This window comes from Lygodium microphyllum, chromosome 18, assembly GCF_053477565.2.
Source record: "Lygodium microphyllum isolate KBCC chromosome 18, Lygodium_microphyllum_v1.1.10, whole genome shotgun sequence".
NCBI lineage: Eukaryota > Viridiplantae > Streptophyta > Polypodiopsida > Schizaeales > Lygodiaceae > Lygodium > Lygodium microphyllum.
The window spans coordinates 53,286,605-53,299,094 of record NC_141152.1 but is presented as its reverse complement, the minus strand read 5'-3'; the positions used below and the strand labels follow the sequence as shown (position 1 = coordinate 53,299,094).

The 12,490-nt window shown below is 41.7% G+C and overlaps 1 protein-coding gene across 2 annotated transcripts; it reads left to right on the top strand.

The window, feature by feature from the left end:
* The first annotated feature begins 868 nt into the window (after positions 1–868).
* On the top strand, positions 869–9,842 carry LOC148020890 (glucomannan 4-beta-mannosyltransferase 9-like). Of its 2 annotated transcripts, XM_087698700.1 has the most exons (10): positions 869–1,250; positions 1,366–2,054; positions 2,594–2,692; positions 3,232–3,484; positions 6,000–6,110; positions 7,447–7,583; positions 7,904–8,017; positions 8,849–9,048; positions 9,309–9,500; positions 9,612–9,842. In XM_087698700.1, exons 2-10 carry the CDS (start codon positions 1,713–1,715, stop codon positions 9,769–9,771), a joined length of 1,608 nt encoding a protein of 535 aa, XP_087554826.1. In that variant the 5' UTR covers positions 869–1,250; positions 1,366–1,712; the 3' UTR covers positions 9,772–9,842. The 2 variants fall into 2 exon arrangements, with proteins under 2 accessions (XP_087554826.1, XP_087554825.1); XM_087698699.1 differs by having other exon boundaries at positions 869–2,054.
* Positions 9,843–12,490: the final 2,648 nt, after the last annotated feature.

The window sequence follows — 12,490 nt, the reverse complement described above, 5'->3', positions numbered from 1 at the left end:
CATGTAACCTTGGAAAAGAAATCCAAGCGAACATTCCAAAAGGAGAACACCTTCATGTGCATTGATATTAGTAGAAGCCATAACTTTAAACATCGTGTTCGCATCATATGATGGGCGTTTCATCTATTCAGCATAGGATTGCATGCAAGAGGAGAGGAGATGAGATTCAATGTGTATAAGGATTCCCACCAAGGGCACTCAGAACACCATGGAAACTCCTTAGCTTTGATCCTTCTCAAATAAAAGCAGTTGTTTCTTTGTGTATTGTAAATAAGTTGAAAATGTTTTATCACATTGATCGTCCACAGTAGCTCGTGCGTGTCTCGCCAGCCTTCCTATCATACCTGGGAACATGCACACCTCCTTAATAAAATAGCCTAATGGTGATACCAATGCCCTTAATGCAATGTGAGAAGTAGTAATCATGGAAGACAATTTTGGGGCCAACACAAAAGCCTTCAACCTTGATGATTTGTAGGTCTAATTTTTTGCAAGTCTTTTGTCCTATCATGATTGAATTGACTGTAGAGGTTAAAGTTAAGAACTCTCTCTCTCTCTCAATTTCATATGGACATGTTTTTAGAGGATAATTTTTCATGCCAAATTAAGTTTGAATATTTGAGTTTACACCGGCGGTGAATATTTATGTTCACACGGTCGGTGACTTCTCTGCCTTTTATCTACCTAGGCTTCTCTCTCTCTCTCTCAATCTCTCTCTCTCCGTGTCGTCCATCTTATTAAGAAAATGCGAATTCCACATCTCACAATCAAGGCTGCTCTTTCTGTCTCTCTTCGGGTCCCAGAGTAAACAAGCTTTGCTGTCATCCTCTCCTTTCTCTCTCTCTCTCTCTCTCTCTCTCTGCCAAGCTTAGTGTCTGTCACTTCGTTTTCACTTAACTATCGTTAAAGGTCCCATAGAAGCCAGGAGTGGGCAACCTAGGAATATCTTGTCTTCCTTTGTTGCTCTCTTCACAGTTCTCTGGAGAGAGAGAGAGAGAGAGAGAGAGAGAGAGGGGTCCGTTTGTGTCCATGTTCGTTTGAGACACAAAGAAGAGAAGTGTGAGTGAACAAGCGTCAATCTCACCCATATAGTAGCCAAGCTAGAGAAAGACAGAAGGAGAGAGACCTCATAACAACCCTTTAAGACAATTTCTTCATGGCCTCTCAGCTTGGTGACAAGGACCTCCAAACGACACTGCAATGCACTATAGACTACTGCCCACAGATGTTCGGAGCAGGAGAGGTCTCAGGTTTGTGCCAGTCTCAGCACAATGCACTTGTGAGTGTGGCTGCCCTTTCAGCTTCTTAAGGTTTGGCTGCATTGAACTCAGACATCGGTCCCATTTCTGGCTGCATTGGATGCAGAGGTTGGGTGCATCTGTCCATTGAGTGCAGTGTACATATGATTCGCGGCTTCCTCTTGATTGATGCAAAAACCCCTCCTTGGCAGCCTTCTGGAGCCTGTTCAGTTCACTCTTCCCTCTTGTCATCCATGCAAAGGGGGCTCCAACTGTAGATAACTCTAGCTGGTTCACACTGTGGTTGCATCGGCTTAACAGAAGTTCTCTGCAATCCAAAGAGGGTCTCTGCAGTAATTTTCAGTAATGCACCGTTTCGCATAGGTCCCCTTGTGCTGACAGAGCTGCAGCAGGGTTCTTATCTGGTCTGTGTCGACAAAGCTATCCCTTGCTCTTGCGTACATTGCATCCACCATGGTTCGGTCTTCAGGGAGCTTGATGGCCTCATCAAAGCTTGTTGCAGGGCAAGCACAACTGGACAACAGCATGATTGGGCAGCTTGTGGGTGCCTGGTTGCAGATCAGGGCACCCATAGTGGCTCCTCTCCTACAGATAGCTGTGTACATTTGCCTCATCATGGTGACAATGATGTTTGTAGAAAGGGTCTACATGTGCATTGTCATTGTGCTTGTGAAGGTACTCCGCCGGAAGCCTGAGAAGCGCTATAAATGGGAGCCTATCAAGGATGATATGGAGCTTGGGAACTCTACCTATCCGATGGTCCTAGTCCAGATACCAATGTACAATGAAAGAGAGGTACACATTGTTGATTGAATAAGCCTTTGTATTGTGTATTGTGTACTGTACAGTGGCATCTGTATGAGCGCTACCTTTACTGTGCAATGTGGACGGTATGCTTGTGAGCAGTGTTGGCATGAAGAAAGGGATGGCTTAGTAGTTCTAGCTTGGTCTATGCTTGAGAGAGATGTTATGAGCACCAGAATCTCTTATCTTCCTTATAGGGAAGTATTCAGTTTTCTACTCTTCAGTCGTGATGTTATTGAAATTCAGTCTAGATTGAGATTCTTAGGTTCACGGGTTGGCTTTCATTCAATGGGTGTCAATCTTTATTTAGTTCCATCTTTCTTGAGAACTTGCGCAATACTGTAATGACTATTGGTGAGCTTGTAAGCAGCACCTTCGCATTGATAGTCCTGTCTGTAGAAGCTTGGAGTAAGGATATGCTTGGTCCTGAGAGCTGGAACTTGCCATATTGCTATGTACTGTGTTTAAGTCACTCGAGCTTGCACAGGTGTGTATGTTATCGTAGCTTTGATGGTGGATTGGCAATGCAGGTCTATCAGTTATCGATTGGGGCAGTATGTGGACTGTCATGGCCATCTGATAGGATAATAGTGCAGGTGTTGGACGACTCGACGGATCAGACAATCAAGGTATGGGAACACGGGCAGCTCTATATCACAAGAAGTTTTAGACAAATTCTCAGTTTCATTCCCCGCATTGTGAATTATGACGACAACATCATGAGCTTTTGTGAGGGAGGGAGTGCATATCTAGCTAGGTGCTGCTGCGCATCCCTGCCCCCAGCCGCACCTAGCTATATATGCAGTGCCTCCTGAGGAGATCTGATGTTGAACACCATACCTGCCCCAATCGCACCTAAGAAGGCACGGGAACATGGCCAGTTCAGCTCTATCGCAAGAAGTTTTAGACAAATTGTCACTATCATTCCCCACATTGTGAATTATGACAACAAAATCATAAGTTTCTGCGAGGGAGGGACTCCATGTCTTACTAGGTACGGTTAAGGAGGGCACGGGGCCTGCTGCCCCAACCGCACCTCGCTAGATATGAGGTGCCTCCTGAGGGGACGCCATGATGCTGAACACTACACATAAATATCGATATAAATAGACAGGGAAAATTAACGAAGGGTTGTGGTGGGGGGTTTCACACGCACGCACACGTGCAGGAGCTGGTGCAGATAGAGTGTGGTCGGTGGGCGAGCAAGGGGATCAACATAAAGTATGAGGTGCGGGACAACCGGAACGGCTACAAGGCCGGGGCGCTGCGGGAGGGCATGAAGCGGGCGTACGTGCGCCAGTGCGACTACGTGGCCATCTTCGACGCCGACTTCCAGCCGGAGCCCGACTTCCTTTGGCGCACCGTCCCTTTCCTCGTCCACAACCCTGACCTCGCCCTCGTCCAGGCCAGGTGGAAATTCGGTAAATGTTACAAATATTTTCCCCCTCTTTCCCTCCGTCACTTTTAAAGCGCTTTTCTTTATTTAAAAAAAACTTTGCTTTGAGAGTAAGGTTGAGATGGGGGGGTGCGTGTGCGGATGTGTGGGTTAGCTTAGCCACATAGTACCTATTCCCACCAGGCCCTAATTTGTAGGTTGGGAAGCCCTCCGAGAATCCACAAGGGTGCATGGCTAGAGAGATTCACAATGGGAGGGTGGGGATGCGTGGGTTAGATTCCCTCTATAGTAAGTAGAGATCGTGGGGTTAGAGATTCACAATTTGTTTGCGAACTAGGAACTGCAAACCATGGACAAGGATATGGCCTAGAGTGAGTGGTTTCTGGTCCATTTTGACTCCAATAGTATACATGAATCATCTCAAAGCTTCTCAATTGCGTGACATGTGGCTATTGAGTCTCATCAAAGGCTTTTTTTTTTCTTTTGAGATTCAAAATTCTTTGGTTCTTTTCCAACAGCTCTGAGTCACCATCTCAAAGTATGTGGCTTAAGATCATTTGGGGGTGTTGAACCAATTTGGTCCTTAGTTTAGCACTCCAAACCTAGTGCCACTAGGTCCTTAGAAAAGTGGCATTAACATGTCACCAACACTTGTCTATTGTCTATGTTGAATTAGGAGGAGAGCCTTTTGGTTAGGCTCACAAGTGTTCAAACTTGCCCTCAATATTGTTATGCATCTCTTTAGCAAGCATTTTTCCCTAGCTTAACATAGATTATATATTACAAACACACTAGTCCCTTTACGCTAGTTCCTTATGGTATGTTGGATATGCTTGTCTACACGACCTCTTGCTAGTGTTTTGAAACAATCCTTTGAACTCAACCCTATCAAATTGTGTTGAAACAATCCCTAAAGGACAAGTCCAAGGCTTGTTGGTCAAGTGTTCACGAGGCTGATTTGTAAAAGAAAGTGTTCACGAGGCAAAATTTGCTGAATGTAACCTCATCTTCCTAAAAGTTATGGGATTTGAATCTATGAGCCTCTAAATGTTGGTCAAACCATCACACCATCTTGCCCATACACACTTCATGAATGGAAAAAGAGTTTGCTTTTTAATGGAGAATGTCCATTGAGTGTGAAAAGCCATCTGCCCATTAATTTCCGATCTTGCTTGTTTGTCCGGACCTATTGTGTAAAGGGCCTTAGTAATGAGTTTGAACATTGCAGTTTGTCATGCCTTAAGTGAGGAATCCGGTGAGGATTGCAAGATTTATTATGTAACTATAACAATACTAAATGCAAATCAACCCAAGACTAAAGGACAAAATACTAACCCTACCTACCCTTTAGTTTAATCGACAGTACTTTAAGTCTTATTTGCTCCTTTGCTACAATTCTCAACAAGTATTTCCCCTATTTTTGTTTTAGACGTTAGGAGAAGAGGCCAATGGTTGGTGCGTAAGGAAATCACCTCATGTGGACTATATTTAATGCCTAGATAGAATATAGGCCTTCCTCTTTGTCTTTCTTTTCTCTCATGTATTGAAGGCTGCCTGGGCGCATTTATATTTATGTAGGAGATTAAAAGATTATTGTCCTTATAAAGTCACAAAAAACAGCTGGTGCATCACATAATTGACCATCATATTCTCATACGAGCAAAAATAACGAAAGAAAGAAGGCAAAGGGAAAGGATCGTAGTTTTCATTGAAAGGGACGCGAAATGATGGACGAAGGTCCGTGAGATCGTTTGTGTATATATGAACACTATGGTGATTGTGAGGCGTCTCACCTTTGCGGGACAGGCGTAATATGGTCTACCGAAAGGATGTGTACTGTATAGTAGATCGTAAGGCATAATATTTACAGCAGGAAAAGAAACGAAAAGCACAGTTCTAGAATTGCCTGTTGTTGCTTGCATGACAGTGGAACACATGCAAAAGTAAGCCTTCTGAGGTGTCACAAAGGTTTTCCTTGTTGCTGAAATGCTTTCAGGCTGCGTGATCCGCTCAGAGGCTTTATATTTTACCCTTTTGTTTTCTCCACGGTTTCCTCCGCTTTTTAACCTACCTCCACTCTGCTTCTCGAAACATTACCCAAATGGTACAGTTACGGACTTTTTTTGAGACGAGAGAGAGGGGGCCCGGGGGGGGGGGGGGGGGGGGGGGAGCCGGGGAGGGGGACGACAAAGCCAATGGTGTGAATGTCAGTGTAAATAGGCAAATGAGCTTTACAAAGAAAAAGTTAACCCCAGGATTATATTAAGTCAGTCTCCACAAACCCGGGCTTCCAAAGTCAAATATCGAATGTTCAAATCTCGACACAATCTTGATTTTTAGGGATTGCATGATGGTTAAGCCCGGACGAGTATGACGTCTAAGTGCTGGTTTCCTTATTCGGGAATAATAATAACAATAAACAACTCCCCCAATAAGGGTACCTGTTTTCCAAATACGGTGTTATTATTATTATTGTCATTATTCAATTGGGCGATTAAAGTCACTATCGTTTCTTTGTTCTTTTTTTAAAAAATGTGCAGTGAACGCCGACGAGTGCTTGATGACGAGGATGCAGGAGATGTCCCTGCACTATCATTTCTCGGTGGAGCAGGAAGTGGGCTCCACCAGGCACGCCTTCTTTGGCTTCAACGGTATTTAATCGTTATCTTTTTTTGTCGCGCCCTTAACACTCGAGCCCTGACTGAGCCCCGTTTCAATAACATTTCCACCTTACTATTTTTATTTTGAAACCAATCCCTTCCCTCCATTAAAGCAATACCCAACCCAAAAGACAAAGACATCACAAAATGATCATGATTGCAAAGAAATCCAAGCTCTCCACCAAAAAATAGAAAAAAAAAAAAGAAAAGAAAAGGAATCAAAACTCTTTTCCCTTAGAGTTACCAGATATTCCTATCGAATGCTTTCACCTTATAAGATATAATTTTCCTTTTCCAAGAGGCATTAGAACAAAAGATAGAGCTTTCTTTTTTTAATTAAAAAAATAGGGGGATAGAATTTTCCTTGAGGTATTAAAGCAAAAGTTAGAGCCTTCCTTTTCCTTTTTTATTTTTTTTGGGGGGGGGGGGGGGGAGGTGAGCTAGCACTTGATGTGACGGAATTGGATCTTTTCATATCGAAATTTGATCTTTAAAGTGATAAGTATATGTAGATTCAAGATTGTCAAACACTTGTCACACATACACTCATCCCTCATCATTATTGACTCCACCATTACCCCCATACTTGTACTAATGTCCCACAATGTGAGCAAACTTTTTTTAAGGTGCCATAAGAAAGTGCTAGTCTACAACCATGGAATTTACTTTTTCTCAATAGCGTTTGGCTGATGAGAAGCAACATGGTGAATTGACACCTCCCTCTGGGGCCTCTTAATTGGCCTTTCAAGCTAGAATTGCTTTTCATTCTTGTAAGGTGGGAGTAGGCAGCTCAAATACCCTTTTTACAATGAAATGCTAAACAACGGAAATCACTAGAAGTGACTTGATGAGATGTGGTGAAGTTACTATCCCTTTAAAGATACATAATATAAATATAAATGCACGCGTGCACGCGCGCGTGTGTGTGTACTAACATATTCTTGGCCGACATATATATCCTCTTATGTTTGCATGTGCGTAATAGTATCACACATACAAAACAAATGTATACTTGCATAACATGCACACATACATAATACAAACATAGCTAGCGTCTGTGCATATGTGCATGCTCATTACACACACATACATAAACATACTCTACACGTGGACCAGGCACGTGTGAGAGATGTAATTATAATGACAAGTAGATGACAAGTAGGAAAGCTACCAGTCTTTTAAAGTGGGAAATTTGATATAATCGAAGGCTTAACAGGGCGTGTATTTAGGAAGTTAATGGATGAGTACTGTGATTGGTTAAATAATTAAACCTGTGGCCGGGTTGGGTTGGTTGTGTTACAAAAAAAAAAAAAAAAAACCCATTTAGGCACGGCGGGGGTGTGGCGAATAAGTGCAATAAACGAGGCGGGCGGGTGGAAGGACCGGACCACCGTGGAGGACATGGATCTGGCCGTGCGTGCGGGCCTCAAAGGCTGGAAATTCGTCTATCTCAACGACCTCTCGGTAAACAAATAAAAATAATTAATCGATAGATTATCATCATATACTTTCCAATGCCATCACATTTTAAGAAAAAGGAAATAATAACATGCGCGCACACACATCTCTCTCCCCGCGCGCGTGCTGGTAATCAGTGATAAGTGGATAACCAATGATAATCACACCCGTGTAATCTACGTTTAGAAGCGGAAGGCATTTTAAATTAAAAAAAAAATTGTAGTTAACAAGAGCCACCTGACCAGCACACAAGTTATTTTCCTTTTTTTCTGTTTGTTTAAAGAAGAAAGAATTTAAAAATGTTGGGTTGGGTGGCTTTTTGGCAGGTCAAGAACGAGCTTCCCAGCACTTTCAAGGCTTTCAGGTACCAGCAGCACCGTTGGTCTTGCGGGCCTGCCAATTTGTTCCGCAAGATGGTTCCGGATATCATCAACAATAAGGTGGCTATTACTATTATTTGTAAATGTTACGGATAATATCTAATTATTGTAAAGTTGTTGCGAAGTAATTTGGCGTTTTTTGCGTACTATTATTATTTGTGAAAAGGTAGTATTGTAAATCTTAAAAAAAGAGAAGTAGTTACAGACAGTAACTGGCTAGCTAGCCAGTAAGGCTATCCTTCATATAAATTTACCCATACATATTTTATATGTACACATGTAAATAAATACACACACGCCCAAAACTTTTCCTTGCTACACTTCCTACATCTTTCTCGCGGAAATAACATCAAGTAAAGGCTCCCCTGCATCATCTATCAGCTGTAAAGGATGCACTTTCTTACCCTTGTATGGATGGATATATATGAAGCTAAGTGCCAATTAAGCATGTGCTTTGCATGTCCTGATCTGTAGTGGAAGAATTAGACGATCGGAATAGATTTCGGGTGTTGTATTTTCTGTTCCATCACCTCAGCTGCAAAGGATACACTTAGCTACACTTGTGATCACATTCCTCGAACAGCTCAAAGGGAAGGATGGGTTGCAGTGGCATGGTGCTAGATTTGTTGAGCTTTCCCAATGAAAGCGTATGCTCTGAGGTCAGCATGTCCTAATCTACATGAGAGATCTAATAGGTAATGGGAGCCATGGCAGTACAGAACATTGGAGGTCCTTGATTTTTGTTCTCAGTGGATATATCAGAGTGTTGCCAACAGATATCGAGTCACACCATTGGAGTGGAAAAAGAAAGTCATTCACCACCACTTATATTACTTACAGGCACACTGGTACATTTGAAGCCTCTGACAGTAGGGTGCCATTGTTTTGCAGAAAGTCAAGTTTTGGAAGAAGTTCCATGTTCTTTATGCATTCTTCTTCGTGCGCAAGATCGTTGCTCACATTGTCACCTTTGTCTTCTACTGCATGGTCATCCCCACCACTGTGCTAGTGCCAGAGGTCCACTTACCCAAGTGGGGTGCTATCTACATGCCTTCTGTCATCACCATTCTCAATGCTGTGTGTACTCTCAGGTATGTTCTTATTAGGTAGACTGCATAATCTTTATCTACAAATCTTGGGTACTACAGGGTTGATCTCATTAGGCTAAACATATGTTTAAATTCATTCAACTTGCTTGAAACCAAATTTCTGACATCATTAATGCTTGCTGTAAGAATGACTTGATGACCTGGTTACCTGTATTATGTATGTTGCAGTGCTTACAAATTTGTGTGTACTTTGCAGTTGTATGCTGAATGATTAGCTCTGGCATGTGTGGGTTTATGCACAGGTCTCTTCATCTTCTTGTCTTCTGGATTCTCTTCGAGAATGTCATGTCCCTCCACCGCACAAAGGCGACTTTTGTGGGGCTTTTTGATCTTCAAAGAGTAAATGAATGGATTGTGACAGAAAAGCTTGGGGATGCCTTCAAAAGCAGGCTATCAAAGCTAGGCAAGAAGTCAAGAATGAAATTTGGAGAAAGGTATGTATGGGTTTGAACATGTCAGCAGCAGAGAGCACATGGAAGCAATTGGATGTGATGTATATCTGTTTTGGTACCTGTCTGAATTTGTGTGTCAAATGTATGTGCCAGGATGCATGTGCTTGAACTACTTGCTGGCCTCTACATCTTCTTTTGTGCTGTGTATGATTTCAATTTTGGGCACAACCATTTCTACATATACCTCTTTCTGCAAGCTGCAGCATTCTTCATCATGGGTTTTGGCTACATTGGTACCTTTGTCCCTACCTGAGGCCTCCTCTCAGAGCCCAAAGGGCAGAAGGTATGATATGATTAACTATTTTCCCTCCCTCCCTCCCTCACTCCATCCCTCTTGGATGCTCCTCTTTCTGAGTCTGGTTGGCAGTTTCCATGCCTTGAGACTTGCAGAGAGAAGATGGAGATTTGTGCTATTTTTTTCTGTAATCAAAATGCCAAATAAGATAATTGATTCATCTCTATGTCCTTGCCAAAATGAGAAGGACATGAAGTGTACCACAAGGGACTCAAATTTGTTTTGTTTTTCCTCACCCCTTCGATTCCAATTAGAAAATGGAATTCTGTGCCTGGTACTCTGTAGAGCAAAGAAAACTCACATGTGTATAGCACACTTCTGATCTTTAATTTCTGAAGGTCAAAGGTTTTGAGTTATTACGTGGAAATAGTACAATTCTTGTGGTTGGAACTACCCAACCCATCTTATGGCTCATCGTACAAGCACGGGGATCGATAAGGATCATTCATACCTCTCTCTCTCTCTCTCTCTCTCTCTCTCTCTCTCTCTCTCTCTCTCTCTCGTGTAACGGACCACGCCGTGCCAAAGCTTGATTGAGGAACAGGTTTGCCCTCGTCAACGGAAATAAAAGGCCTTGATGCAGAGATCCTATAAGGCTGATGACTAAGGCTGTCGAGTATAGTCCAAGGTGACTAAGTGTAGTCATACAACAGGATAATATCCCTCCTTAACTATTACAAATCGGTAATCCCCTTTGTTTCTCGGAAAATTATGAACTTGGAACGAGATAAGGCAGTAAAGCAGCTAAATGTTGTCCTTGGTGATACTGTCATTTGAACATGTCGAATTTCAAGTGGGTCCGACACTCTTATAATTTGTCAAAGAAATTTGAACCCCCCCTGCCCATGATATTCATTTTTTAATGTATTACGGCACACTTTTTGGGTTATGTGTTGGGAAATACAAAGCATCCAAGGGGACAAGTGCTAGCTAGGTGCATTGCTGCGGGTTTTGAACTAAGTGAGCTCTTATAAGTAATTTATACACGCTTCAAATCAATGCTCTTGTTTATTGGTAACACCCAATATTTTATTAAAACTATTGTATATCACCCACCTATGATGCTACACTGTACTTAGGCTACCACATCTTTATCAAGATCAAAAATTTAAAGGTCAAAGCAAAATAATGCTCTATTACAATCTTTCATTGTCCCACAAATTGAAAGGTCAAAGCAAAATAATGCTCTATTACATTCTTTCATTGTCCCTTAGACTGATTAAAAGTCCCACATGAAGCTTTCAATGGCGTTAATGAAATTGGGGTGTTTATGTATGTCATTTTCTTCCCTCTAGCACAGGCATGCATCCACGAAAGTACATTGTCTACATATTGCATTCCCAATAAATTCTTTCTTCCCTCTAGCTTAAGTTTGTGTCAACAATTATGAATGGAGAGAGTACCTTGACTAGGCAAAAAGATGGAAGTGACCTAAGGGAAGGTTGATGTGCCAATGATTAGTATCTAGAAGAAACAACAATGCTTTAAATTGTTGAAGTGTGGATAATTCAAAGTTCTTTTAATTGGATTTAGTTTACTAGACTAAAGGAGTATATACATAAATCATGTATTAGGGGTTAACACGTATACATAAATCATGTATTAGGGGTTAACACGTAGACATATCAATATGCAAACTTTGACTTTTTCCCTAAAAAAAGTGCTTTCACCCTCTTCAAAGCTTCCTTCCAATATAAAATTTTAAGTTATTGTAAAGTGCCTCAAAATGATCATCCTTTTTATCATTGTGCCCTCATTTCTCTTTTGAGCATTGTGTTTCGGAGGATATAAGTATCATATCACTACTATAACCTTTCTCTTGAACTTAGTTTGATAGACAATTTGAATGTGGTTGTGTTGGTATGAAACAATAATATCTACATAGTGAAGAAGACATCATCTTAGTATGCATTCTCTTCATAGCTCGAAAGAGCTTGAGTTTCTCTCCAAAAGGCCAATTAAAAGCACACACACATCTAAGACTCAATTAAAAGCTAAATTGACGAGGCCAATGTTATTGCATTGTTGGTTAATCATATTGCCCTACACAAGATAACCCTAATATTAGCCCAAGGTTTCTATGATTCATTGTTCTTAGCACCCTTATCACCTAAAAATGCCATCTCTAGCTTATCATGTGATGCATGCCAGTTCTCTCCATGCAATTGTAAAGTTTCCTATGGCATCTCCTAACCTCTTGAAAATATTGAAAAATGTGTCACCTATTTTATCTTACATTTTTACAAAAGGGGCATAAACGGGAAACCCCCCAATGCTTCTTCATCTTGCACTTCATCGATACCTTTGCAATAATCCTCCACATTAGTAGGTTCAACGTGAAGGGTGGGGAAGCCACACACATTTTAGATGCTTCTTCCATGTGTGGGGCACACCCCTTGATTCTTTCTCCAACTCTCAATTGCCTCGTTGCCTTGAGATCGTTATATGCAAAACAATCCTCCCCCCATCTTAGGTGATTTCTTGATATGTCCTTCTTAGATACCTACCATTTGAGTGGGTTCCCTAGCTCAATAGTTCTCGCATTAAGTTTGCTTTCTCTCTTTGTTAATAGAATTGTCTATAGCCAATCAACTTCCTCTATATTTAGTTGGAATCTAGTCCATAAGGTTTCCACATGTAGAAGCCTTAACTTGCTAGGATCCTACATGTCTCTCCA

Bases quoted from the DNA above. Each gene is read 5' to 3' on its own strand.
- LOC148020890 (XM_087698700.1), top strand. From the start codon at position 1,713: ATGGTTCGGTCTTCAGGGAGCTTGATGGCCTCATCAAAGCTTGTTGCA. The intron at 2,055-2,593 runs GTACACATTGTT...TTGGCAATGCAG, and splicing joins CAATGTACAATGAAAGAGAG to GTCTATCAGTTATCGATTGG. The intron at 9,501-9,611 runs GTATGTATGGGT...TGTATGTGCCAG, and splicing joins AGAATGAAATTTGGAGAAAG to GATGCATGTGCTTGAACTAC.